Below are 27,172 nucleotides of genomic sequence, written 5' to 3'. Positions count from 1 at the left end.
CCTATTGTACTGACGTTTCACGTCCTATTTGCTTAGTTGTATTCAACCACTAAATATGATGCAACGTTTTCATCCTGAACTCTAAATGACCCCAGCTTTGACTGTTAGGTTGTGATGGGTTAGCTATTCGATGTACACAGACTTTCTGTCTGTTTAAAATTAACTTTAGTAGGCATCACGTTTTGACCTAATTAAAATGTGGTTAATAATGTAAGTTATTAGCTTTGGCTGCTCAAAGGCCAGGTCCCTAGGTGAGATTTCTGCCATGACGTATAGAGTTTGTTCCCTCTTTAATATGTTAAGTGGATAGTTAATTAGGTATTTGCCTTTAAACCAGTCTTTCTGGTTTCCATAGCTCCTCGAATCCCAGTGGATAAAAGAATTTTTACCACAACACACACTCCCGGGTGTGTTTTTCTTGAAATAGATGAAAGGTAAGTACTTCTTTATGCCTAAAAGAAATTTGTTTCTGAAAATAAATAAAAATATTTAAAAGTTTACATAACGTTTAACATATGTTAAACGTAACATGATAGAGCTGAATCTATTCATTTGTGCATTTGAGTTTTGTTAGTTTGAAATTTGTGTTGTGTAAATTTTTTTTAATATTTATTTATTTTCCTTATATATATTTTTTGACTGCGTCGGGTCTTAGTTGCAGCACATGGGGTCTTTGTTGAAGCACGCAGGATCTCTTCGTTGCAGTGCGCAGGCTTCTCTCTAGTTGTGGCGCGCGGGTTTTCTCTCTCTCCTTGCGGTGCGCGGGTTCCAGAGCGCATGGGCTTTGTAGTTTGCGGCATGCAAGCTGTCTCACTGAGGTGCACGAGCTCAGTAGTTGTGGCGTGCGGGCTTAGTTGCCCCGCGGCGTGTAGGATCTTAGTTCCCGGACCAGGGCTCAAACCCGTGTCCCCTGCATTGGAAGGCGGATTCTTTACCACTGGACCACCAGGGAAGTCCCGTGTGGTGTAAATTTTTAATGTACATATCTTGCATGTTATAGTTCTAAGATTTACACGTTATCATATTTATTTCAAAGCTTTAGGAAAGTCAGAAATTATTTTTCCATTTTGCACAAGAGGACAATGAACGTGGACCACATAGTTTTAGATGACTGTGGTCCAAATGAGACCACAGCTCTGGCCTCCAAGTCCTATTCCAGTGTTATTTCCACTAGGCAGATGCTTCCCAAACAGTTTATGATGAATTTTTATTAGCCTAAAGTGAGGGGGGAAAAGAGAAAGAAAAATAAGGCAGATTTTTTTGTGTGTAAAGAACTGTTACTTATTTTGAACTTAACGTCCTTCCTGCTTTTTTTTTGGTTATTAAAATAGTCTTTCTTATTTAAAGAGTTAGTGACAGTACATAATAGTTGTTGCTTATTGTTGTTTTTTTAATACCTTTATTTGGAAAAACAAAACATTGTTATCCCCTGTTCGTACCCTCCATTTCCCCCCGCATTTATTTAAAAATTTTACTTATTTGTGAAATCTGAAAATCTGAGAACCAATGTACCGTACCACAGATAAGCATAAGCAAAAATGTCAAAAAACCTGGCACAGTTATGATAGTTATTAATTTTGGTTTTTAAAAAATTTTAACATACAGGGAATTCCCTGGCGGTCCAGTGGTTAGGACGCCATGCTTTCACTGCCGAAGGCCCAGGTTCAATCCCTGGTCGGGGAACTAAGCATCTCACAAGCCGAGTGGTGCGGCCAAAAAAAAAGCGTTAAAAAAATTTTTTTAACATCTGGAAATGGATTTATTACCGTTTAGTTACCCTGAAACTAAACAGTAATTAGTGAGATACTTTGTGTAATATAATCTGTAGAAAGTAAGAAAATTTTAGCTGAAGTTATTCTCAAAACAGTTTAAGTTTATTGCATTAGAAAGTATTTGTGAATTTGTACACATAGAAAATGTTTATGGAGTCAATTTTTTCTAAGTCATCTTGAGTGTCTGTACATCAGAATTTTCCCATGAACCTTTATCCTACAAATGGCTTTGTGACTGGTTGTCTATTTGATATCACTTTTTGGGAGACATTGTTTTTGTATAATTTTAATTATTCTGTATAAATTTGTAGCCTGCTTTATTCATTTAACTTCATAAGCATTTTTCTGTTATAATGTGATCTTTGTAGACTTTTTAAAAGGCAGTGAAATGGAGGGCATCAGAGACCTCTGAGGAACTTGTTAACAATATAGACTCCTAGTCTTACCACAGAAATTCTGATTTAGTAAGCTTGCGGTGAGCCTGCAAATCTGTTTTTTAGAAGTTTCACGGGTGATTTTGATGCAATATGTCAGATGACCAACACTTCTTAGATTGTGTATCTATTTCCCCACAACATAGGCACTTGGGTTGTTTGTAGCATTTATAAATGCTGTAATGAACATCTTTTGCATACCCTTTGTCATATTTAGAGTTTAGCTGAAAAGTACTGTTGAAAGTATATGAGGTATGAGTTACTTGGCGTGTGTGACATGCTGCCTGTGCTGTGTCTGTGTTCAGAGCAGTGCCTTTGCTGGGTTACCTACCTCAGGATCTGATTGGAACGTCCATCCTGACATACCTGCACCCGGAAGATCGTTCTCTGATGGTCGCCATACACCAAAAAGGTAAGGACCTACTTCTTTATAGGAGGACATTTTTTTTTCTTGGATCTTTTTAAGTTTGTCATTTCATTTCTCACTAGAGGGTCTCACAAGCTCTAATCGTTAGAGCTTAACCTTTAACCAGGTAAGCAATGTATTGGAACTGATGAAACAATTTTTTTTTTCTATTTTGACATTCTAAAACATTTACAAATAAATGCCTTAAAAAAAGACATTTGTAATCAATATCCGTGTTAAATAAATTCCAATTTTGTCTTATTATTTTATATAGTCTTGAAGTATGCAGGCCATCTTCCCTTTGAACATTCACCCATTAGATTTTGTTCTCAAAATGGGGATTACATCGTATTGGATTCCAGTTGGTCCAGCTTTGTGAACCCATGGAGCCGGAAGGTTTCTTTCATCATCGGTCGGCATAAAGTGCAAACGTAAGTCAATCAGTTTGCGTATTTTCTAAAAAATCTTTTTCCAAATAATATTCTTTGGCCCATTGATTCCCCTTTGAATCAACTGACACGTGAACTAAACGAAGGACAGGTTTTTTGTTCTTTTTTTTTAAATTAATTAATTAATTAATTAATTTATGGCTGTGTTGGGTCTTCGTTTCTGTGCGAGGGCTTTCTCCAGTTGCGGCAAGCGGGGGCCACTCTTCATCGCGGTGCGCGGGCCTCTCACTATCGCGGCCTCTCTTGTTGCGGAGCACAGGCTCCAGAGGCGCAGGTTCAGTAATTGTGGCTCACGGGCCTAGTTGCTCCGCGGCATGTGGGATCTTCCCAGACCAGGGCTCGAACCCGTGTCCCCTGGATTGGCAGGCAGATTCTCAACCACTGCGCCACCAGGGAAGCCCTGAAGGACAGGTTTTTTTTCAGTGCTTCTGGAAGACAGTTTGGCAATAAGTATCAAGGGCTTTATAAGATTTCTACCTCCTTGGCCTAATGATTCCCTTATTGGAATATTCTAAAGAAGCCGAAATACAGAAAGCCTTATAAAGAAAAGACAGATTTTGCAGCATTTTTTAATTGTAATAGCTTAAATGTCTGTCGTTAAGTAGATTCTGTAATATCTGCTTGACATTTTATTATATTGGTCAATAAAAATTTTTACAGAGAGTATATAACATGGGAAATTGATAGATGATGTAAAAAGCAGCATACAGAATTTTTTATACAATATGATTATAATTATGTTTAAAACACGAACACTATGAAATAAGAAAAAGAAGATTAGAAGGAAATAAAATATACATTTTGGTTATGTGTGGATAGTGGGATTTTGGGTGAAGTTTTGTTTTTTTTCCTTTTCTGAATTTTAAGGTTCTCTTTAGTGAGCATGTAAAACTTTTTATATCAGCCTTCTGCTGTCAAATTCCACTTATTTGTGTCAATTTTATTAAATTTTTTTTTTTTTGATGTGGACCATTTTTAAAGTCTTCGTTGAATTTGTTACAATATTGCTTCTGTTTTATGTTTTGTTTTTTTTGGCGAGGCATGTGGGATCTTAGCTCCCCGACCAGGGGTTGAACCTGCACGCCGTGCATTGGAAGGCAAAGTCTTTAACCACTGGACCGCCAGTGAAGTCCCTAAATCTTTATTTTTAATATTTAGATGCTTTCATGTTTATTCTCCTGCCAGCATGGCTGACTCGAGCCTGCTTGATTGTTGTAACCTGTACATATAACAGCCTTGCAAAATGGATCCAGAGCAACCTGGACCGCGGTTCTTGTAATCGGAGATACTCCTACTCCCTGGACTTTGTGGTCCATTTAAAATTGACCTAGAGGTTTCTCACCCGGCCCATAAGTTTCCTTTTGATGTCTGTTTCTTTTAAGAGTGGAAATTATACTTAACTCCTCAGTGTCATGCTGAGATTGAGCAACTCTGTCTTTTGTATTTTGTTACACAACTTTGTACACAGAAGCATAAACCTGTGTACAGAACAGTACATCTCCCAGTAAGAGTATTTTGTCACGTGTTATATTGCGATAGAGTGATGTTTTGGCCACGGTGAGATAGGCCTCAGGTTGCTCTGACCTTGTTGTGCTCCAGGGTTTGGCCTCTCAGCAGAGCAGGTCTGCAGCTTTAATGGAAGAATCGGGCTCCTTGCCACCCTGACTCATGAGGCTGATTTATGGTAGAAAACTAACTGGATAATTGAGGTAACAAATGTGACTGCCAAGGAAGTGCTGTTCATGCTGCTCAGAAAGGACTATTTTTTTCCCAGTAGGGAGACCTCTTGGGAAATGAAAATAAAATCAGATGGTTGGGGACTTCCCTGGTGGTCCAGTGGCTTAGACTCCGCCCTCCCAATGCAGGGGGCCCGGGTTCAATCCCTGGTCCGGGAACTAGATCCCACATGCCGCAACTCAAAAAAGGTCCCACGTGCCACAATTAAGACCCGGCACGGCCAAATAAATAAATAAATAAATAAATGTTTTTAAAAAATCAGATGGTTGCTTAGGATGAATATAGGAAACCCCAAAGCAAGTACAGTTCCTCTGATGAGACGTCCATCTGGGTGTCTGTTGACCGGTCTGAGTACCTCCCTGTCAGTGCTAGAGGTGCATCCTAGATTCATTCTCCAAGCCATCCTTTCAGTTCTTTGATTAAAAGTATGTGGAATAAACCGACATATTAGTACTCCCAATGTTTTCAGTGTTTTTTAAAAGTACACCAATAATTGCATCTCAAGATCCAGGATTATGTGAGGGAGTTTAGAGGCTAGTAGGTATTAATTTCTCTCATCGAACAGTAATTATCTATTACGTTTATAAAATCATTTTAATGCATTTATTCCTTCAGTAAGTGTTTACGGGCCACCTGCTGAGTCAGGCGTTGTGCTAGGCTGAGGCTGAGGTTATAAACAGAACAGACGTTCCCTTTGCCGCCCACCGCGTATGGGAGAACGGAAAACGGCAATGGCACTGTGACGCGCGGGCAGAGTTTTGGAAAGGGTGACAGTGAAGTAGGGAGGGGGCTGTGGGAGTGTCCGGCTCTCTTCAGGTCCTTCCCAGCAGCTCTGTGGGAAGGGAGGCTAGGTACCGTTACCTCTGATTTTACAAAAAAAAAAACAAACCCGCATTCTGTGAAACAGAGTCACTTTCCCGGCGATCACTGAGGCAGGAGGCTGCAAAGTGGAGACGGACACCACATTTCCTTCTTTACTCCTAGACCCGTTTCCTGACGTCCGCCGCAGCCAACGCGTCATGCCGAGCTTGACACCATTTGATGAAGGCGGTGAATCCTTTGAGTTCTGTAATTGGTGATTGAAAGCCCAACTTGGTTTTGTCGGAAGGGTCACCCCTGGGAACATCCACATCTCACAGCACAAAGCAGAATGTTCCGTTTCCACTCAGCCTTGCACTGAACAGCAGCCCAGACACCTCCGGAAGACATTCAGGCTCACAGCACACGGGGATGCACTTTAGCCCCCAGGGACCCTTCTTTGACGTGGGGAGGAGCTAACGGAGCGTGGGAGGAGCTAACGGAGCGTGGGAGGAGCCTGACGCCCAGCGGCGGGCCGAGGACAGGAGGGGCACCTGAGACGTGCCAGTGTCAGGCTGCCGTCCAGGTGCAGCTGGTCTTCCGTGTCCCGCATCGCGGAGCCGGTGCCGCCGGACCGGGCCTGGCGCCTCCCAGGGTCTGGTCTCGGGCGGGGCGGGCCGGGGGGCGCCCGGCGGGGTCCTGTGCCGGGGACGCGGCCTCTTCCTGACGCCTCCCGTGACCCCGCTGGCGTCCCGCCGTTCCTGCTAGGAGTGTCTGTCTTTGGGGAAGTGTGGCCTCGTGTCTGAGGTGTGAGAGGCAGCGTGCAGGACGCGTAACAGGAAAAGGAGGGACAGCCGGCTCGGGGGTCGGGCGTGTGGCTTCAGACGCGACCCGGCCGCCTGGCCACGGCAACTCGGCAAGTTTCCTCACCTCTGCCGGGTTGATTCCTACCTCCCAGGGTCGCGAGGACTCAGGAGGTGACGTGTCTGGCCCACGGCACGTCCGATGTTAGCAGCACTCGTAGGACCGAGGTGCCGAGAGGCCGGACAGTGTGGTGGCCGAGAGCGTGCGGCCTGGAGCCGGGACTCTGGGCCTCGGGAGCACCGGGCAGACGCGACAGCGGGGGAGCCGAGCCGGGGTCTGGCCCAGGGAAGCGAGGAGGGGGTACCTGGTGGAGCAGCTGGCACAGCGCCCGGCACGTCGTGAGGGGTAGAAATGTCACTTACTCTTGGTGGGTGGCACAAAACAGCCCTTCCCGTCACGGGGAGGGGCCTAAGTGAATGTCGGTCCCTCCTCTCTGCTGCTCTTTCTGTTGACGTGTCTGCCTCTCCCTGTACTCCCGTGGTAGATTTCAGATGCTCTAGAATTGGGGTGTAAATAAGACTGAAGATTTTGTGGCAACCACATGTTCACCACGCGGGTGGGCTGCAGAATCATCTTTACTACGTAGCTTGCGTGATTAGGTACATTAAGCGTTCAATGCGTTTGCCAAACTTAAGGTCTTAAAATTTCTCATAGCCAGTAGGTTACTCAGTTCGTGTTAAATTCTGAGACCAGTAGCTGTTGAAGGTATTTTAGTAGCTAGGGGGTTACCTACCACTGATTTTAAATTTATACAGATACAGTAGAATGATTACAGCTGCAGAGAAACTAAAGAAGACGGTTAATACCGCATTTGTTTCCTAGGATTTTCTCTACCTCTATGAATAGAGTTTGAGCTTCATATTTTCTATATTTGGAGTTGAAGAGCTGCTTTGTAAAAGCATAGGTTTATTGTTTGAATTTTCTATTAAAAATCACTTTAGCCTTCGTTGTACATGAACTTGAAATTGCCTGACTCCGTCTTTGACTTGGCATTTTGTAGGAGTCCACTAAATGGGGATGTCTTTGCCACCAGAATGAAGAAGATGAACAGTAATGACAAAGACATAACGGAATTACAGGAACAAATTCACAGACTTCTCTTACAGGTAAAGTGAGAGATGTTAAAAAACAAACATAATCGTCCCATAATTGTCTTTAATTTTAACATTCAGTCTTAGTAAAGTCACTTCACAGAAATGAACTGTGAGGAGAGAGAAGTCCTTACCCTCTACATTCCAGAAATTTTTGTCTTCCTCTTTTTGTTTTCAAATTAAATGTCATTAATCTTGTTTTCCTTTTTTCTGTGTTAAATACACAGGACTTTTTGTAAGAATCCAATTTAAGATGACAGACAGAGTCATAGGAAGCAATAAGATAGAGAAGTTATTTCTAAATGAGAGAATCCTTCTTGTATTCCAGACGCGGCCAGTGTTTTGGCTTCACTATTTTTTTTTAAATAATTACAGTTTTAAAGGTGGGGAGAGGGGTGGCAGGTCTCCGTATCTCTAGTCATTATGAGCCAAAGTAGGAAAAACTGCTTGTTGAAAACAAATACCAAAATGCTTTCTACTAGAGAGTCAATCAGTAAACTTGTCAAGCATTTACTGATGGTGTCACTAAAACTGTTCAAAATGTCTTTCATACAGTCTCTAGAGTTCATAAAGTATCTCTGAGGTTCTTGGGGAAAAGTGCAGTATATATTTAATTTGTTCTGTCTATTCCAAACTCAGCATAAAGAGCTAGAGTTTATTTTCATGTTTTGTTAAATTTATTTACTGTGGCTTTTAAAACATTTGTCGTTCTAGAAATACCCACCTAGACTAGAAAAGTAGGTTCTGCCCTTGAGAATTACCGAGATGAGAGAGGAATGTCTTTCATGTCAGCATCACCCTTCACACACCTCATTTAGGATTTCAGAAATTTTAATCTTAATTTTGTGATGACTGTAGGTAAGCTCAGAGGTAGGTAATGCTGTGTCTCTCCTCTGACGGCCACATCACCCGGGGCTGCGACGGGCCCCTGTCTCTTGCAGCCCGTTCACGGGAGCGCATCCAGTGGCTATGGGAGCCTGGGGAGCAGCGGGTCTCAGGAGCATCACCTGAGCATCGCGTCCTCCAGTGAGTCCAGCGGGCGCTGCGTGGAGGAGGTGCAGAAGGCACCGGTGAGCGAGCACACATGTGCCTCTGAGCACGTGTCCTTTTCTTCCTGTGTCGTTACCGGTAACGTGTCGGTGCTGGTTCTGTACCTCGACGCGTGTGGCTTCTTAGTTCTCGTCTGGAAGATCTGATCTGGTCATAGACATTCTGATCCATTTTGGTTTGGGAAAATGTCTCTAAAAAGAAAATATCACCTTTAGGAGGTGATATTTGGGTTAATTGTGTGCTTCCTAAAAATTAGCATGTTGTGGACAGATGGCTGTAAAGCTTCACTGGTCCTCGTGTGCTGTGGTGCAGCGGGAGACTGAATTAATGCTATTACTGTGCTTTCAGTCATTCGGTCTACAGAGAACCAAAAGTTAAATGTATTTCATTTATGTATCTTTTAATGCACATTTTTGTAATCTTTGAAACATTGTTTATCATTCGTTTCCCTAAGTTGACTTTGCAGCAGGTCTGTGCCAGTGTAAACAAAATCACGAATCCAGGCCAGCAGCTGTACATTGAGTCAAGGGCCAAATCACCAAGGAAGCAAGTGATGGGGACCGGCGTGGGGCAGCGTGCTGGTGAGTCCGCAGGGCCGCCCGCCCCCCTCCCAGAGCCGCCCTCACGACTCTGGGCTGCTGCTGTTCCGGTTTACGTGCCGAGATAACAAACGTAACAGTACTGCTACTACTAATAACAATGGCAGCAGCAAATACTGTCCCGAAAGCTAAATGGTATTAGAATGTAGTCACAGTATACTTCTACTAAAGAATTGACTTTTCTGCTAATTCCACCCGATTCGTAGATTCCCTCCATATGAGCTATCTGTAAGCCAAAAGAGGTAATTTTAGAATACATTTCAGATAATAAAGTATATTAAAATGATAATCCCTCCCTTTCATTTCAAACAAATGGAGAATGTTTGTGACCTTAATTGAATGAAAAACTTGGCCTTTTTCTTGATTACATGTTTACTTTTCTCAAATATGAGGTAGGGAACACCCCAGAGGAATTGGATCAGTCGTGATAGTTGACGTTATTTTGAGAAGCTAACCTGCATGCATTATATAGTTCTGTATATATAAAGTTTTATTATATAGAGATCAAATTATGCTAACTTCTTACCTTAAATAACTTTCTCTTAATTTTTCTCCTTGAATGTTAATATCAATATAATTTGGGAAGTCGTTATAGATTTTGACCACCTAAATGTCGTTGACGGTCTCTACCACTGTCAAATGTGGGTGTTCTACACAGCAGGGTGAAATTTCTTCTCTAAAGTCAATAATAATAATAGTAGCTGTACTTTTCAGGACTTGATATGAGTGCCACAAGAAAAATATCAAACTGCTGCTCCTACAGGTGATATCACTGGGAGCCCGTAGGACACCCTCCAGATACAGCAAGTCCTGTCCTTTAGTTTTTTGGGGTTTTTATTCATCTTGGCAGGAGGTTTCAAGTTCTGTTTGTTTCTTTTGCTGTAGACGTAAGGGCACAAGGTAGAAATGACAACCTTTTTTGGTCCCATGAAACCATCAGATCTCCCCCACAAAAGAATTTATCTTAAATATCTTTCTTGTTGTGTATCACTATTCCATATCCTGCCCGAGAAAATTCTTTGAGGAGATTTTAATCTAAAATTTCTAGATGTTTTCTTCATTGTCTGATCCAGTCAGTGCTACCTGCTGCTGCCTTGGCCTACGACCTCGTGTTAGTGCCACAGTCTTACATCCTGACCTCTGGAATTTCTTCTCAGGGTAGAAATCTTTTCTAACCTCCTGCTTTATTTCATTTCTTATCACCTATCATTGCATTGGTCTAGTAATACCATCAGTACTGTTGTTTTGAAGGCTATATATTTAAGCATCATCCATATTCAATCATTCAACATTTTATAAAATTTAAGCTATACCTAACTCTGTGTACTTAGGCTGCTATTTTAGAAACTGAACTTTTCTTACTACTTAGCTATGTGCTATATTTGACTAATACACATAGGATGCGACTTTGGGCGGAAGTTATGCCATTTGGAATAACTTTGGAGAACTAATGTTATTTGGGCGTCTTGTTTTTATTAACAGTTTAAGACCTACAAGTTTAAAGAGCGAGTAAAAAAATCTTCATTACTCTTTACTGAAGAGAAACAAGAAGGTGACTTAAAGATAGAAAACGTTGTAATTTAAATATTAGAAATTGAGTAGAGGTATACACCAATGAAAAGGAAAATACTAAATGGTCATTGTATATATATTTTATTATATACAGGGTGCTGGAGCACACAAGAACATAAGGTTTTAAGTATGTATGTTTACCTTTCTTATAAAGGCAGGTTATGCTTTAGAATAGAATAAGAAGGGAAACTTTTAAACTTATTATGGAAAGGCAAGGAACAACAAAGAGATGTAAAGTCCCTTCCTCAGCTATACAGACCGATGCCAGCTGCCAGAGAAGTAATTGGGGAAATTAGGGAAAATTGAACATTCTACTGCGAGGGTGATGCAAAGCCCAAGTGAAAGAAGATGATTCATACACTGAGCTAACTCAGAGTGAGAGTGGTTTGGTTTCTGCTCAGGGAGAGCTGGAAAGAGCATCATCCCAAACTTATGAGGAAGAAAGCCAGACGGACAGCAAGTTCGTGTTCTTTCTTGAACCCGTCAGAGTGCTGAGGTTACAGGGCAGCCAGCAGGCCTGAAATCTGAGGAGAGGCACATACTTGCAAGGAGAAGTGAGGTAAGTGCTGGATCCTGTGACTGACTGATTCAAGTCACCTACAAGAGACAGACCTTCTCTGAGGCACAGTGCAGGGAAGACCAAAGCCTGGAAGTGGAGCAGATGTTGGAGAAAAGAGCTCTCAGGAAACCAGCCGCCACCTGAAGCGCAGAGTGTCACTAGAGGGATCTGAAAGCTGTCATACACTGAGTGAAACCATAGCAACAACAAACCTCAGACCTGGCCTAAAGCTTAATTAGATTAACCGGAACACAGACCTAGTGGAAGGAAAGGCATGCCCAGTCCCTACTGTCTTACACATGTTCAGTTTTCAGCAAATTATGAAGCATATGAAAAGCAAGGAAAAAACCTCCTAAGAGACAAAGCGGTCCTCGGAACAAGAACAAGAGTCAGGTAGGACACAGATGTTGGAAATAACTCTGAATAATAAATACATTAAAGGCTCTAACGGACAAAGTAGGTAACATGCAAAAACCGCCGAAGTAATCACAGCATCGAGATGGAACATGAAAGAAAGGATCAGATGGAAATGTTAGAAATGCTGGAGATGAACATATGCCTTTGGTAGGCACTCAACCAAGAAAAGAATCAGTAAACTTGAAGATACATAAATAGAAATTACACAGCTGAAACACAAAGAGAAAGGAACATACAAGATAGAGCCTTTTAAGAATTTGGGGACAAGATTAAATGATCTAACATATGAGTAATTGGAATCCCGGGAAAAATACTTGAAATAATGGCTGATTTTCCAAATTCAAAGAACATCAAGTAGCGTAAATACAAAAAAAAAAAAGAAAAGAAAAAGAAAAAAAAATCAAAAAATTAAAACACCACACACTTGGGCATATCATATTCAAACTAAAATAAAACCAAAGAGAATATCTTGAAGGCAACCAGAGGAAAATGATAGATTACAGAAAAACAAAGATAAGAATAAGAATTACAGGAGACATTTCTTCAGAGACTGTGAACGTTAGAACACAATAGAGTAACATCTTCAAAGGAAAGAAACCGTCAACGCAGAATGGTACACGCAGTGGGAAGTATCTTTCAGAAATGAAGGAGATACAAAGATTTTTCTCAAACAAAAACTATGGGAGTGTATTGCCAGCAGATCTCTTCTGTGAGAATCCTAAAGGAATTTGTAAAGGTAGAAGGAACATGATGCCAGACATAACACTTGCATCTACACAAAGAAATAAAGAGCACTGGAAGTGGAATAAATGAAGATAAAATAAATATTATTTTTTACTTATTTTTAATACTGTAAAACATAACTAACTAAAGCAACGATAGTATTCTGCATGTATAACATATGTAAAAATACTGCAGAGGATGGGAGTGAGGTATTAGGAATATACTGTGTAAATTCTTTCCACATTATAGTATTTGGAGTATACTATTTGGAGATAGAAACTGAGTCCTTAAAGATGTATATTGTAAACTTTAGGACAATTATTAGTAAAAGTTTTTAAAGAAGTATAAATAATGTCAGTAGAGGTGTTAAAATGTAATTTAAAACACTTAACCCAAAATGAGGCAGAAAAGGAGGAAAAAAGAAACAAAAAACCCAGATGGAACAAATGGAAAACAGCTAGCAAGAGGTACATTTTAATCCAGCTACATCAATCACATTAAATGTGAATTAACTCAGTATACCAGTGAAAAGACTTGGAAATTGTGAAATTGGATGAAAAAACAAGATGCAGCTACCTATTATCTACAAAAACCCATTTTGAAAATTAAAAATGTAGGTTAAAAGTAAAAGGTTAGAAAGGATATACCATGCTAACAGGAATCAAAAGAAAACTGGAAAGCTATATTAAGGTCAGACACAGTAGACTTTAGAACAAGGGCTTCAGAGAGATATTGCATAAAGACAAAGGGGTTGATTCTCTGAGAATATAAAACAATCCTAACTGTTTATGCACCTAACATCAGAGCTTCAAAATACATGAAGCAAAAACTGATAAAAACTTCAAGGAGAAATAAACAAATCCACAGTGATAGTCGGGGACTGCAGCAAATCAAAACCACGATGAGATATCACCTCACACCTGTCAGAATGGCCGTCGTCAAAAGGACAATAGCAAGTGTTGGTGAGGACGAGGAGGAAAGGGAACCCGTTTACACTGTTGGTGGGAATGTAAATTGGTGCAGCCTCTATAGAAAAAAGTATGGAGCTTCCTCAAAAAATTAAAAATAGAACTACCATATGATCCAGCAGTCCCATTTATGAGTATTTATCTGAAGAAAACGAAAACACTAATTTGGAAAGATATATGCGCCGCTATGTTCACTGCAGAATTATTTACAATAACCAAGATATGGGAACAACCTAAGTGTGCATCCGTGGATGATTGGATAAAGAAACTGATATAGAGAGAGAATGGAATACTATTTGGCTACAAAAAAAGATGACATCTTCCTTGTGACGACATGGATGGACCTCAGGAGTATTATGCTACATGAAATAAGAGAAGGACAAATAGCATATGATTTCACTTGTATGTGGAATCTAAAAATACAAACCAAACCTCATAGATACAGAGAATAAATCGGTGGTTGCCAGAGGGGAAGGGGGTTGGGAGGTGGGCAAAATGGGTGAAGGGGATCAGGAGGTACAAATTGCCATCTATAAAACAAATAAATCATAGGGATGTCACGTGCAGCTTGGTGACTATAGTCAGTGATATTGTACTGCAGATTTGAAAGTTGCTCTTATCACAAGAAAAAAATTCTATAACTTTATATGGTGACAGATGGTAGCTAGATTATTGTGATCATTTTGCAGTGTATACAAGTGTTGGCGCATTATATTGTACACTTGAGGCTGATAGAATGTTGCCTGTCAATTATACTTCAATTTTTAAAATATAAATTTCTAGAAGAAAACATAGGAGAAAATCTTTGTAGTCTTGGGTTTGGAAAGAGGTTTTAGATATGACATCAAAAGCATGATCCATAAAAGAAAGAAATTGATAAATTAGACTTTATTGAAATTAAAACTGTTTCTTTGAAAGACGTTTTTAAGACATTGGTAAGACAATGAAAAGATAAAATATTTGCAAATTATATATAAAGAGTTGTATCCAGAATACATAAAGAACTCTCAAAATTTAACAATAAGAAGTTAAACATCCCAATTTTAAAATGGTCAAGAGATCTAAACACTTTTCCAGTGAAGATGTATAGATGGCAAATAGCATATGAAACAACACTCAATCTCATTGGTCATTAGGAAGTTAAAAACACATCAGACACCCGTTAAAATGGCTAAAATTAAAAGAACGAAAACTGACAGTACTAAGTTCTGGCAAGAATGCAGAGTAACCGGAGCTCTCACACGTTGCTGAGGGTAATGTAAAATTGTGCAGCCACTTTGGAAAATGCAGCAATTTATTATAAAGTTAACTATAATCTTATAAGCTTACCATATTACTCAGCAATTTCTTTCTTAGTTATTTACCCAAGTGAAATAAAGACTCAAGTTCACACAAAATCCTGTCTGAAAATGTTTATTACACTTTATTCACACTCACCAAAAATTGGAAGCAACTTCCATGTCATTCAGCAGGTGAGTAGATAAACTGTGATACATCCACCCAATGGAATGCTGCTCAGCAGTAAAGAAAAATGAACTTGATTCATGCAGCAATGCAGATGGATCTTAAATGCGTTTTGCTAAGTTAAAGAAGCCAGAGCTAAAAGGTTGCATGTTGTGTCGTTCTGTTCTGGGAAGGCATTACTTCTGGAATACACGAGGTCCGGAAAGCAGATCAGTATTTGCTAAGGTTGCGGGATGTGTTGACTGCAAAGAGGCAGCTGGAGGGAAATGCTTGAGTGAGAGAAATGTTCTCTTTGTTACGCTGGTGGTGGAATCACAACTGGCTGTGCATTTGTTAAAACTCACAGGTCTGTCGTACCTCCCCCCACCCCAGAATGTAGAGGGAACCCAAGATGAGGTATAGGCTGTGACAAGTGACCCTAACCAAGCTACACACTAATGGCATAAACATCCTGAAGGAGGTGGGGAAGAAAGTTGCTGAGTAGCTTTGGAAATCGGTGTCTTCACTGGACACCCCAGCACTAAATCCAAAACATACATGTACACAAACACAGTATTCAGGAAACTGATTCCTCACCGTAGTGCAGGCTAGCAATTCTGAAGCTACTCTACATGCAGAGTAGAATAGAGCAAGTAGGCAAACACATTGCAGATAGTGAGATTCCTCGCCACTGGAGAGGGACGTGGCAAATGTGCAGAGGGAATGCTAGCGTGAACTCTGGTGCCGGATTGGAGTTAAAGGCGTCAGCATGAACTCACGCCTTTTTGTTTAATGGATGGATGGACGGATGGACAGGCAAGGGTTGATGTACATACACATATATATTTGTTTTGTCCATTGAGGGGACCTGCAAGGAGGGACACATTTAGCAATGAGCACACCCAGCACCCAGGTCTTGGTTCCTATGTGTTTTTCGCTTAAAAGAAACCAGAGAAGTAAGGGAGTGCTCAAGAAAAAAGGGAGAAAATGGCCTGTCTGAGGGACACAGGAGACAACTTGAAAGAGCACCTAATGACCAAAACTGGAACAATTTGAGCAACAAAATAAATAATAATAGTATTGGATTATAACACAGCAAATGAGTATACAGGAGTCCCTGCTGATAAATGATTGGATGAATAAAAAGGGAAAGGGGAGAAGGGAAACGCTTCCTAATAGAAAAAGCTTGATTAATAAATGTAGAAGGAGTTTAAAAAAATAGGAAATGGCTATTAGAATGCCACAGTAGTCATTTTGCTGTACGCCTTAAACTTACTACTGTATGTCAATCATATTTCAATAAGACTTAGAGAATAAAGAAAGAATTCCACAGTAGTAACTGTTGCAGGGCATATCCTCCAGTGAGTGCTAAAATTAGATGAAAGGTTTTTTAAAATTGTGGTTTTAGGTATATAATTTACTATTTTTAAATGTACAGTTTGGTGGCATTAAGTATATTCACAGTGTTGTGCAAACAATAGGTGAAAGTATAAGAGAAACAGGATATTTGCATGGCTTCAAAGTATTCCTCCAGAACATTTATTGCTTACATCTTTTATTACGTTGTAAAATAGTAACTTTACATAAGAGAAACCTGACAGGCATCACCTTAACCAATGATCAAGGTTAACGTGTCAATAGTAAAACATATCACCATCACGCACTGCACTTCTGTGGCAGTTTTCCCCAAGATGCATGACCTCAACCTAATCATAAGAAAACACCAGAGACACGCAAATGGCGGGGCATTTCTAAAAAATTCCTGTCCCATACTCTTCAAAAGTGTCAGGATCATGAAAGGCAAGGAAAGACTAAGGAGGCATTTGACAACTAAATTCACTTGTGACATCCTGGTTGGGCTTCTGGACCAGAAAAGTGACACTTAGTGGGAAAACAGGTGAAACCCAAATGGACGGTAGCTCAGTATGCCCCTGTTAATTTCCTAGTGTCATTCATCTTCCTGTGGTTATGTGAGGTGTGACATTCGTGGAAGCTGGGTGAATGGTATACGGGAACTCTCTACCATTTTTGTAACCCTTTGAACCCTTCAAGTTGAAAATTATTAAAAAATTAAAAGTAAAATTAATGAGTGAAAGTGAAGCATTTTTCCATAATTCCCTCTGAGAATAGAGAAGCCTCTTCCAAGCAGCTAAACTAACCTTTATGAATAGTATCAACAGTAGCTAATATTTCTCAGTCTCTCAACAGCATTTGCATAATTCTTTACTCTTCTTCCTTGAAATAGTTTCCCCTCTTGGTTTCCATGACACCAGACCTTGCAGGATCTGTCTCTTCCTGGATAAGTCTCCTTTACTGGCTTATTCTCTACTGAAAGTTCAAGTTCTTCAGTGCTCCAGCCTGAGGTCTTTTTTCCTCTCTCTAAACCTCTGCTATCCGATATGGTAGCCACTAACCACATTTTGCAATTTAAATTCAAATGAATTACAAATAAATAAAATGTGAAATTTAGTTCCTCAGTTGCTGTAGCCACATTTCAAATGCTAGTCGCTGGGTCTGGTGTTAGTGGCTACCAGGTTGGACAGCACAGGTAAAGGACAATTCTGTCATTGTAGAACGTTCTGTTGGACACCAGTTCAACACGGGCAGTGCTGTGTACTCTCCGTTGCAACACATAAGCAATGCACTGTGTCTGTCATCCCCCTTAGTGATGCCAAGATCCATCAGTTGTACAGGTAGTAACATTGTGAAGGGGACCTTTCACCTTTGGTTTTATTCCTTGGTAATCTTTGCCTGAAACAGTTGTTTTACTCCTTTTTTTGAAAGATACATATGAAATTATTCATGTAATTGTTCTAGGTGATATCTTTCTATATCAGTGCATTTAGATCTGAGCTCATTTTTAATAACTACATAATATTGACTGTATATGTCCTAAAGTATCATGTGTATCCCAAAGTACTATTTAATTTTGCTGAGTAAGTACATATTCTCAAGCATGTGATATTTTTAATTGTGCATCCTTTCATTCTCTTTCAGATGAGCAAAAGGCCTTTTCTTCCTTCCAGACATTAAAAAATAATAGCATGTACACCAAGTCTTGTGAGGATTTGAGAAAGGATCAGCATAGCCCATCCTATCAGCAAATAAACTGTATTGATAGCGTTATCAGGTATGAGACACAAGTTTTGATAACATATTAGTTTTTCCAGAAGCATTTGTTGTCACTATGGGGCCTTTATATCATTTTTTTAACAGCTGTTTATTTTTCACTATAAATCAGTGGATATCTACTACTTACAACTCAATAAATTGAACATTTTGGGGGATGCAGAAAATTAGAAGATGCATCCCTTCTTTGAATATAGTTGAGAAGACAAGACCTACGCTCATAAAAATTAAGATTTGACGATCAGTTCAAGACCACAGTCAGAGAAATGTAACAACCCTGTGATGCAGACCAGGATGGTCAGGGAAGCCTTCACCCAGGAAGAAAGTGAGGGACTTCCCTGGTGGTCCAGTGGTTAAGACTCTGCACTCCCACTGCAGGGGCACAGGGTTTGATCCCTGTTCAGGAAAGTAAGATCCCACATGGCACGCAGCGCGGGCAAAAAAAAAAAAAGAGAATGTGAAATACCCCGAACAGAGGTGGCGTGAGAAAAGCAGAAAGGTGGAAGATGGCAAAGTTGGGGGCAGGTAGGAATACGCAACCGAATTACCTTGTTTCAGGTACCTGAAGAGCTACAACATTCCAGCTTTGAAGAGAAAGTGTATCTCCTGTACAAATACGACTTCCTCATCCTCGGAAGAAGACGGACAAAGCCACAGAGCAGATGATGTCCAAGCACTGCAAGGTGACAGGAATGCCTTTCATAGTTAGGTCAAGAGAGTTATTACAAAGCCACCCCTGTCTGTTTTCTCTAATCTTTTGACTTTAATTATTTCATTGTAATCACAAAGAATCCTTTGTGTAATCACAAAGAATCCACATTGCCTCTTTATGGCCAGTAGGTTTTAACTTGTCAGTTATAAGTGTGTGTAAACTGTTTGGGTCTTTAATAATGAATTTCCTGTTGGGAATTTTTCTTTTCACTGTCAGTTGCTCTTACATCACCAGCTGTTTCTCAGATCCCAGCTGTACCTACAGCAGAAATGCCAGCTAATGGACGGTCCACAGATGCTGAAGGAGGAGCTCCACGGACACTGACCGAGGCGGCTCTGAGCCTGGACGTGAGGCAGTGCAGCTACAGCAGCACCGTTGTTCACATGCCACCACCGGAGTCAGGTACCACGGGACCTTCTATTTTAAAATACACTCAATGTTAAATACACCGTCGTGAGAAAACAAGTCATTAATGCCATTTACTTAGCAATGACATCTAAATTATAAATGGCAGGACTTTACATCTAATTATAAATTATAATTTATAATTATAAATTATAAATAAATTATAAGTTAGTTATGTCCTTTGCCAATCAACTCTTGACACACGTAAGGCACCTAGAATAGTACCTGATACATAATAATAAGCCCTCAATTATTGATGGGACTGCCTTGGGTCACTTTGTTGCTGACCTTGAAAGAAAGTGTCCGATTCAAACTTGGACTGTAGTTGTGACTAGATGGGTCATATATACATTCAAATTTTGTCTGGTAACAATGAGGACAGTATGTTTGAAATGCTCTTCCTTTAACATAATGATTTGGTGAACTATTCTGATTCCTTTTTACTGTCTCCTATCCTTTTTCACTTTTGCATTTTTCATAAGGATTTGGTGGATGAGGAAATGGTGACAAATGTGTTCAATCGGGTTTTCGGATTATGTCTAACACCTTTGCTGGTCTTCAGTGGTATATAAGTTACCATATGCTGAGCTGTGACTGTGTACCATTCCCTGCCCCTAGTTCTCCATATAAATTAATTCATTTAATCCTCACAGCCACCCTTTGAGGTGGAGAACGTTATGTTACTAGGTGGCTTGTGGATTGGTGGGAAAAGGCCAGATGGACAGCTGTTGTGAGATTAGGTTATTTCTGTTTTTTTTTTTATTATATTATTGATATTATATTATACTATTAGATGATTTCTGTATATCTTATTCTGTTATTTCTAATTAGCCACAGGTAGAGTTTTTTGGAGTTGAGCTGGTCCCTCAGGAGAGGAGCAGATGCGTGCTTTTAGTGCACCTGCTCTTACATACTTTGGACTCCTGTGCGGGCGTGTAGCTGTCAGTGACACAGTCCATGCAGGGTAGGGCCTCACCCAGCATGGAAAGCTCTTTTTTTGACTGTGCCACTATACTTTGTATACTCTCGTTTCATATTACTGTTTTGAAAGAATCTATACTACGATCTACATGCTTTCATTTAAAGAATAAGGGATATTTACTGATAATCATTTCTCCTGACCTTAAACCAGTCTCAGCATCTACAGGTGCTCATCTTTATTCTAAGGAGAGAAAGCAGAATCAGAGCCCAGGTGTTCTTGAACTGCATCTGTCTTTTGCTTTCTGGAAAGCCCGTACTCCTGGAGTTTATACCTTATGCTAATAATGAGTTGGGTCTGAGGACCATGACCCCAAATGCAATTCTCTGCAAGTTATTACTTCTGTTTTATATATGGAACAATTAAGGCACGAACAGGTTAAGTAACAACTTGCCCAAAGTCACACAGCAAACGAGTGGCAGAGTAGAGAATCAAACACTGACAATTAGTCTCCAGAAACCATTGCCATTACACATATTTTTAAATCTATAGCAGGGTTGATGGAGTATGAGATATAAAAATTAGCTAAAAAGCCAAGAGATAAACTAAAATGTAATTTTAAAAACAAATAATCCAAAAGAAGGACAGGAAAGGACGATTAGGGCAACAACAACAACAATAAAACCAGGGAACCTATCAAACCAATAAAATAATAGCTCTAAATCCAACTAAGTCTATAATTACATAAAATGGCAAAAATTGTCAGAACAGATAAAAATAAATCAAGACCCAACTATGTGCTGTCTGCAGAGTACAATTTAAATATAAATTCACAAATGGGTTGAGAACAATTGGATGGGGAAGATGCACAATCCAAACAACACACATAAAAAGGCTAAGTGCCTGTATTAATAATAGACTTCAAGAGGGAGTCTCACCAGAGACATTTCATTGTGACAAAGCAGCCAGTTCATCGGGAAGACATAACAAACATGGAAGTGTTTTCACTCATAACAGACCTTTAAAGATATGAAGCAAAAATTGAGTGAGGGGCTTCCCTGGTGGTGCAGTGGTTGAGAGTCCGCCTGCCAATGCGGGGGACACGGGTTCGAGCCCTGGTCTGGGAGGATCCCACATGCCACGGAGCAACTGGGCCTGTGAGCCACAACTACTGAGCCTGCGCGTCTGGAGCCTGTGCTCCGCAATAAGAGAGGTCGCAATAGTGAGAGGCCCGCGCACCGCGATGAAGAGTGGCCCCCGCTCGCCGCAACTAGAGAAAGCCCTCGCACAGAGACGAGGACCCAACACAACCAAAAATAAATAAATAAATTTATAAAAAAAAAAATTGTGTGAGTCAGAGAAAGTCTTTCCATAATCATAGTTGAAGAATTTAACACCCCTTTTCTGCAAATGATAAAACATCTTAACGAAATAGATGATCTGAACAGTGTGGTCAGCCACTTGACCTAATTGATATCTAGAGAACACAACACAAAATAACTGCGTTATACGTATTCTTTTCAAGTGCACATGATATGTTCACTGAGATATAAAATAGGTTGGGATGTAATACAAGTCTCAAATTTGAAATAATTGATGTTTTACAAACTACACTCTTTGGCTAGAGTTAATTCAATTAGAAATCAGTAAAAATGAGATATTTATAAAGAGATTAATAACTTGAAATGCTAATGTTAGAGAAGAAAAGTCTCAAATCAGGGATCTAAAGTTCCACTTTAAGAAGCTAGCCAAACAAAAACAAAAACAAAAACAAAATAAACCCAGGTAGAAGGAGGGAAGTAATAGAGATAAAAGCAGAAATCAACAAAATAAAAAACAGACAATACAGAAAATTAAAGCTCAAAGTTGCTTCTCTGAAGATGAACAAAAATTGATAAACCCTTTATGCCAGTACCACACAGTTTTGATTCCTATAGTTTTATAGTAAGTCTTGAAATCAGGTAGTGTAAATCCTCCAACTTTGTTCATTTTCAAGATTGCTTTGAATATTCTAATTCAAAAAGTCCTGCAGCGGGGCTTCGCTTGTGGTGCAGCGGTTAAGAATCCACCTGCCAATGCAGGGGACACGGGTTCGATCCCTGGTCCGGGAAGATCCCACATGCTGTGGAGCAGCTAAGCCCGGGCGCCACAACTACTGAGCCTGTGCTCTAGAGCCCACAAACCACAACTCCTGAGCCCACGAGCCACAGCTACTGAAGCCTGTGTGCCTAGAGTCTGTGCTCTGCAACAAGAGAAGCCACAACAATGAGAAGCCCGCACACCGAAACAAAGAGTAGCCTCCGCTCACCGCAACTAGAGAAAGCCCACGCGCAGCAACGAAGACCCAATGCAGCCAAAAATAAATAAATTAAGTAAATAAATTTTTTAAAAATTAAAAAAAAAAGCCCTGCAGGGATTTGAATTGATATATTGAATCTATATATCAACTCGGGGAGAATTGATATCTCAGAAATATAGAGTCCTCTAATCCATGAACCTGGTATATCTATTCATTTATTTAGGTATTCTTAAATTGCTCACAGTAATATCTTACAGTTTTCAGTGTACAGATCTTGCATATCTTTTATCAGTTTTAACCTTGAGTATTTCATATTATAAATAGGATTATTTTTAATGTCAGTTTCCAATTATTTGTTGCTAGTATATAGAAATATAATTGATTTCTGTATATTAATCTTTTATTCTACAGGCTTGCTAAACTCACTTATTAGTTCTAGTAACTTTTTGTCAATTCCATAGGATTTTCTACATGTATGATCATGTCTATGAAAGTCAGTTTTACTTCTTTTCCAATCTTCTTTTTAATCTTTTTTTTTTTGTTTTTTGCCTTCTTGAACTGGCTAGAACCTCTAATAAATATTGAATAAAAGTTGTAAGAGCAACTATTCTTATGTTTTTCCTGATCTTGGAGAAAAAACATTAATTATGTTAGTCCTAGGTTTTTCATAAACGTACTTTATCAAATTGAGGACGTTCCCTTCTATTCCTAATATCCTCAGAATTTTTTTTATCAGAAATGGATGTTGGATTTTGTCAAATCTCTCCATCTGTTGAGATGATCATAAGATTTTTCTTTTTTAGTTTCTTTTTCAGTTTGTTAATATGATGAAGTAACAATTTATTTTTATTTCATTCAGTTTATTTAAACTGAAAAAAAAACCAGTTCACCCATTTCACCCACCCCCCACCTCTGGCAACCACCAATCTGTTCTCTGTATCTGTGAGCTTGACTTTTTTTAATAATTTATTTTTAGATTCCATATATAAGAGAGATCATATGGTATTTGTCTTTCGCTGTCTGACTTATTTTACTTAGCATAATGCCATCAAGGTCCATCCATGTTGTTTAAGTGGCAAGATTGCATCCTTTTTTATAGCTGGATAATATTCCTGTATGTATGTGTGCGTGTGTGTGTAGACCAGAGTTTCTCTGTACATCCATTGTGGATATTTAGGTTGTTTCCATGTGTTGGCTGTTGTAAATAGTGCTCCAGTGAACGTGGAGGTGCATTTATCTTTTTGAATTAGTGTTTTTGTTTTCTTCAGATAAATACCCAGTAGTGAAATTGCTGGTTCATATGATAGTTCTAGTTTTAATTTTTTGAGGAACCTCCATACGGTTTTTTTTTTTTTCCCACACACACACTGTATTTTATTTTTACAAAAGATAAATAGACTGACACCAAGCATTGTACATGGATGACCACAACAAAAGCAACAATGATTGCAATTACCAAACATGAAACACACTCATACTATGTGATAATATTGACATTCAGTCCAGTAATCCTCCACTGTAACGGCTCCTTTACTTTGCAGTGAAAATTGATTTGTATATTCTTTGCCTCTGAGTCCTTGTGGGATTTTTTTTTTTTAATTCAAACAGAAAGTCACAAAAATTATACTCATCCTCATCAGTTCACTCAGTCCCATGTAATTAATTTTTTTTTTCATCTTGATCTTTTGTTAGCACTTTTATGAGTTCATCGGTTTTTCATTAGAGTTTTGAAAATGCTTATTCATTCAGTTCAGCAGTACAGTCAGTTACCAGAAACCTGTACTTGTCAGAGTCTTTTCCATGAATTTCTTGAAGATGAAACCCTTTTATAGGAACATATTTGCAAAAGCATCAGAGTACACCCAGAACTGTCTGTAAATGACAAAAGACTTAAAAATGACCACGGTTAAATATTTGCTGAAAGTTCATAATAATGCAGTTGACAAGAAAATTAGTTATTTCTGAGATATACATTTTAAAGTAATAACTAGGATTATGACTTATAACATTATACCAGAACATATAAGATTTTTAGAAATTTCATGTAATGTCTGAAACATTTATATTAACATATTTCCATACAAATAACCCATTGAAAGTTTAGTATTAGTTGTTTTGTTTGTTTGTTTTTTATACTGCAGGTTCTTATTAGTCATCAATTTTATACACATCAGTGTATACATGTCAATCCCAATTGCCCAATTCAGCACACCACCATCCCCACCCCACCGCAGTTTTCCCCCCTTGGTGTCCGTATGTCTGTTCTCTACATCTGTGTCTCAACTTCTGCCCTGCAAACCAGCTCATCTGTACCATTTTTCTAGGTTCCACATACATGCGTTAATATACGATATTTGTTTTTCTCTTTCTGACTTACTTCACTCTGTATGACAGTCTCTAGATCCATCCACGTCTCAACAAATGACTCAATTTCGTTCCTTTTTATGGCTGAGTAATATTCCATTGTATATATGTACCACAACTTCTTTATCCGTTCGTCTGTTGATGGGCATTTAGGTTGCTTCCATGACCTGGCTATTGTAAATAGTGCTGCAATGAACATTCGGGTGCATGTGTTTTTTTGAATTACGGTTTTCTCTGGGTATATGCCCAGTATTAGGATTGCTGGGTCATATGGTAATTCTATTTTTAGTTTTTTAAGGAACCTCCGTATTGTTCTCCATAGTGGCTGTATCAATTTACATTCCCACCAACAGTGCAAGAGGGTTCCCTTTTCTCCACACCCTCTCCAGCATTTGTTGTTTGTAGATTTTCTGATGATGCCCATTCTAACTGGTGTGAGGGGATACCTCATTGTAGTTTTGATTTGCATTTCTCTAATAATTAGTGATGTTGAGCATCTTTTCATGTGCTTCTTGGCCATCTGTATGTCTTCTTTGGAGAAATGTCTAGGTCTTCTGCCCATTTTTCGATTGGGGTGTTTGTTTCTTTAATATTGAGCTGAATGAGCTGTTTATATATTTTGGAGATTAATCCTTTGTCCGTTGATTCGTTTGCAAATATTTTCTCCCATTCTGAGGGTTGTCTTTTCGTCTTGTTTATGGTTTCCTTTGCCATGCAAAAGCTTTGAAGTTTCATTAGGTCCCATTTGTTTATTTTTGTTTTTATTTCCATTACTCTAGGAGGTGGATCAAAAAAGATCTTGCTGTGATTTATGTCAAAGAGTGTTCTTCCTATGTTTTCCTCTAAGAGTTTTATAGTGTCCAGTCTTACATTTAGGTCTCTAATCCATTTTGAGTTTATTTTTGTGTATGGTGTTAGGGAGTATTCTAATTTCATTCTTTTACATGTAGCTGTCCAGTTTTCCCAGCACCACTTATTGAAGAGACTGTCTTTTCTCCATTGTATATCTTTGCCTCCTTTGTCATAGATTAGTTGACCATAGGTGCGTGGGTTTATCTCTGGGCTTTCTATCTTGTTCCATTGATCTATGTTTCTGTTTTTGTGCCAGTACCATATTGTCTTGATTACTGTAGCTTTGTAGTATAGTCTGAAGTCAGGGAGTCTGATTCCTCCAGCTCCGTTTTTTCCCCTCAAGACTGCTTTGGCTATTCAGGGTCTTTTGTGTCTCCATACAAATTTTAAGATGATTTGTTCTAGTTCCGTAAAAAATGCCATTGGTAATTTGATAGGGATTGCATTGAATCTGTAGATTGCTTTGGGTGGTATAGTCATTTTCACAATATTGATTCTTCCAATCCAAGAACATGGTATATCTCTCCATCTGTTGGTATCATCTTTAATTTCTTTCATCAGTGTCTTATAGTTTTCTGCATACAGGTCTTTTGTCTCCCTAGGTAGGTTTATTCCTAGGTATTTTATTCTTTTTGTTGCAATGGTAACTCCATACGGTTTTACAAAGTGGCTGCACCAGTTTACCTTCCCACCAACAGTGCACAAGGGTTCCCTTTTCTCCACATCCTTACCAACACATTATTATTATTATTATTTTGGCTTTTGACCAATCTTCTTTTATCTTATTTTTTTAAATTTTTTTATTTTATATTGGAATATAGTTGATGTACAATGTTGTGTTAGTTTCAGGTATACTACAGCAAAGTGATTTAATTGTACATATTCATATATCTATTCTTTTTCAGATTCTTTTTCCATATAGGTTATTACAGAGTATTGAGTAGAGTACCCTGTGCTATGTATTAGGACCTGGTTGGTTATCTGTTTTATATATAGCAGTGTGTATATGTTAATCCCAACCTCCTGATTTATCCCTCCTCCACCCCCACCTTTCCCCTTTGGTAACTGTAAGCTTGTTTTCTAAGTCTGTGAGTCTGTTTCTGTTTTGTAAATAAGTTCATTTTATCATTTTTTTAGAGTCCACATGTAAGTGACATCATATGATATTTGTCTTTCTCTGTCTGACTTACTTCAGTTAGTATGATCATCTCTAGGTCCATCCATGTTGCTGCAAATGGCATTATTTCATTCTTTTTTATGACTGAGTAAATTCCATTGTGTATATGTACCACATCTTCTTTATCCATTCCTCTGTCGACGGACATTTAGGTTGCTTCCATGTCTTGGCTGTTGTGAATACTGCTGCTGTGAACACTGCTGTGCATGCATCTTTTTGGAGTTTTTGTCTTTTCTGGATATATGCCCAGGAGTGGGATTGCAGGATCATATGGCAACTCTAGTTTTTAAGAACCTCCATACTGTTCTCCATAGTGGCTGTATCAGTTTACATTCCCACCAACAGCGTAGGAGATTTCCCTTTTCTCCACACCCTCTCCAGCATTTATTATTTGTAGACCTTTTGATGATGGCCATTCTCACCAGTGTGAGGT

The 27,172-nt window shown here is 39.2% G+C and overlaps 1 protein-coding gene across 8 annotated transcripts in view; it reads left to right on the top strand.

Annotated features, from left to right (window-relative positions):
* PER3 (period circadian regulator 3) overlaps positions 1-27,172 on the top strand; it is a 64,253-nt gene that overhangs the window by 13,270 nt on the left and 23,811 nt on the right. For 6 of the 8 annotated variants that reach the window (XM_061185034.1, XM_061185035.1, XM_061185036.1 and 3 more), the window contains 9 exons: positions 356-434; positions 2,512-2,618; positions 2,887-3,043; positions 7,461-7,566; positions 8,493-8,621; positions 9,056-9,182; positions 17,880-18,012; positions 18,570-18,694; positions 18,940-19,125. In XM_061185034.1, the coding sequence (XP_061041017.1) occupies positions 356-434; positions 2,512-2,618; positions 2,887-3,043; positions 7,461-7,566; positions 8,493-8,621; positions 9,056-9,182; positions 17,880-18,012; positions 18,570-18,694; positions 18,940-19,125 (1,149 nt within the window). The remainder of the gene's footprint in view (positions 1-355; positions 435-2,511; positions 2,619-2,886; positions 3,044-7,460; positions 7,567-8,492; positions 8,622-9,055; positions 9,183-17,879; positions 18,013-18,569; positions 18,695-18,939; positions 19,126-27,172) is intronic. The other 2 variants (XM_061185039.1, XM_061185037.1) reach the window with 1 other exon arrangement.

The sequence above is a fragment of the Eubalaena glacialis genome, chromosome 3 (assembly GCF_028564815.1).
Source record: "Eubalaena glacialis isolate mEubGla1 chromosome 3, mEubGla1.1.hap2.+ XY, whole genome shotgun sequence".
Lineage (NCBI taxonomy): Eukaryota > Metazoa > Chordata > Mammalia > Artiodactyla > Balaenidae > Eubalaena > Eubalaena glacialis.
The sequence above is the reverse complement of the archived record's forward strand: the minus strand, read 5'-3'. Positions and strand labels throughout refer to the sequence as shown.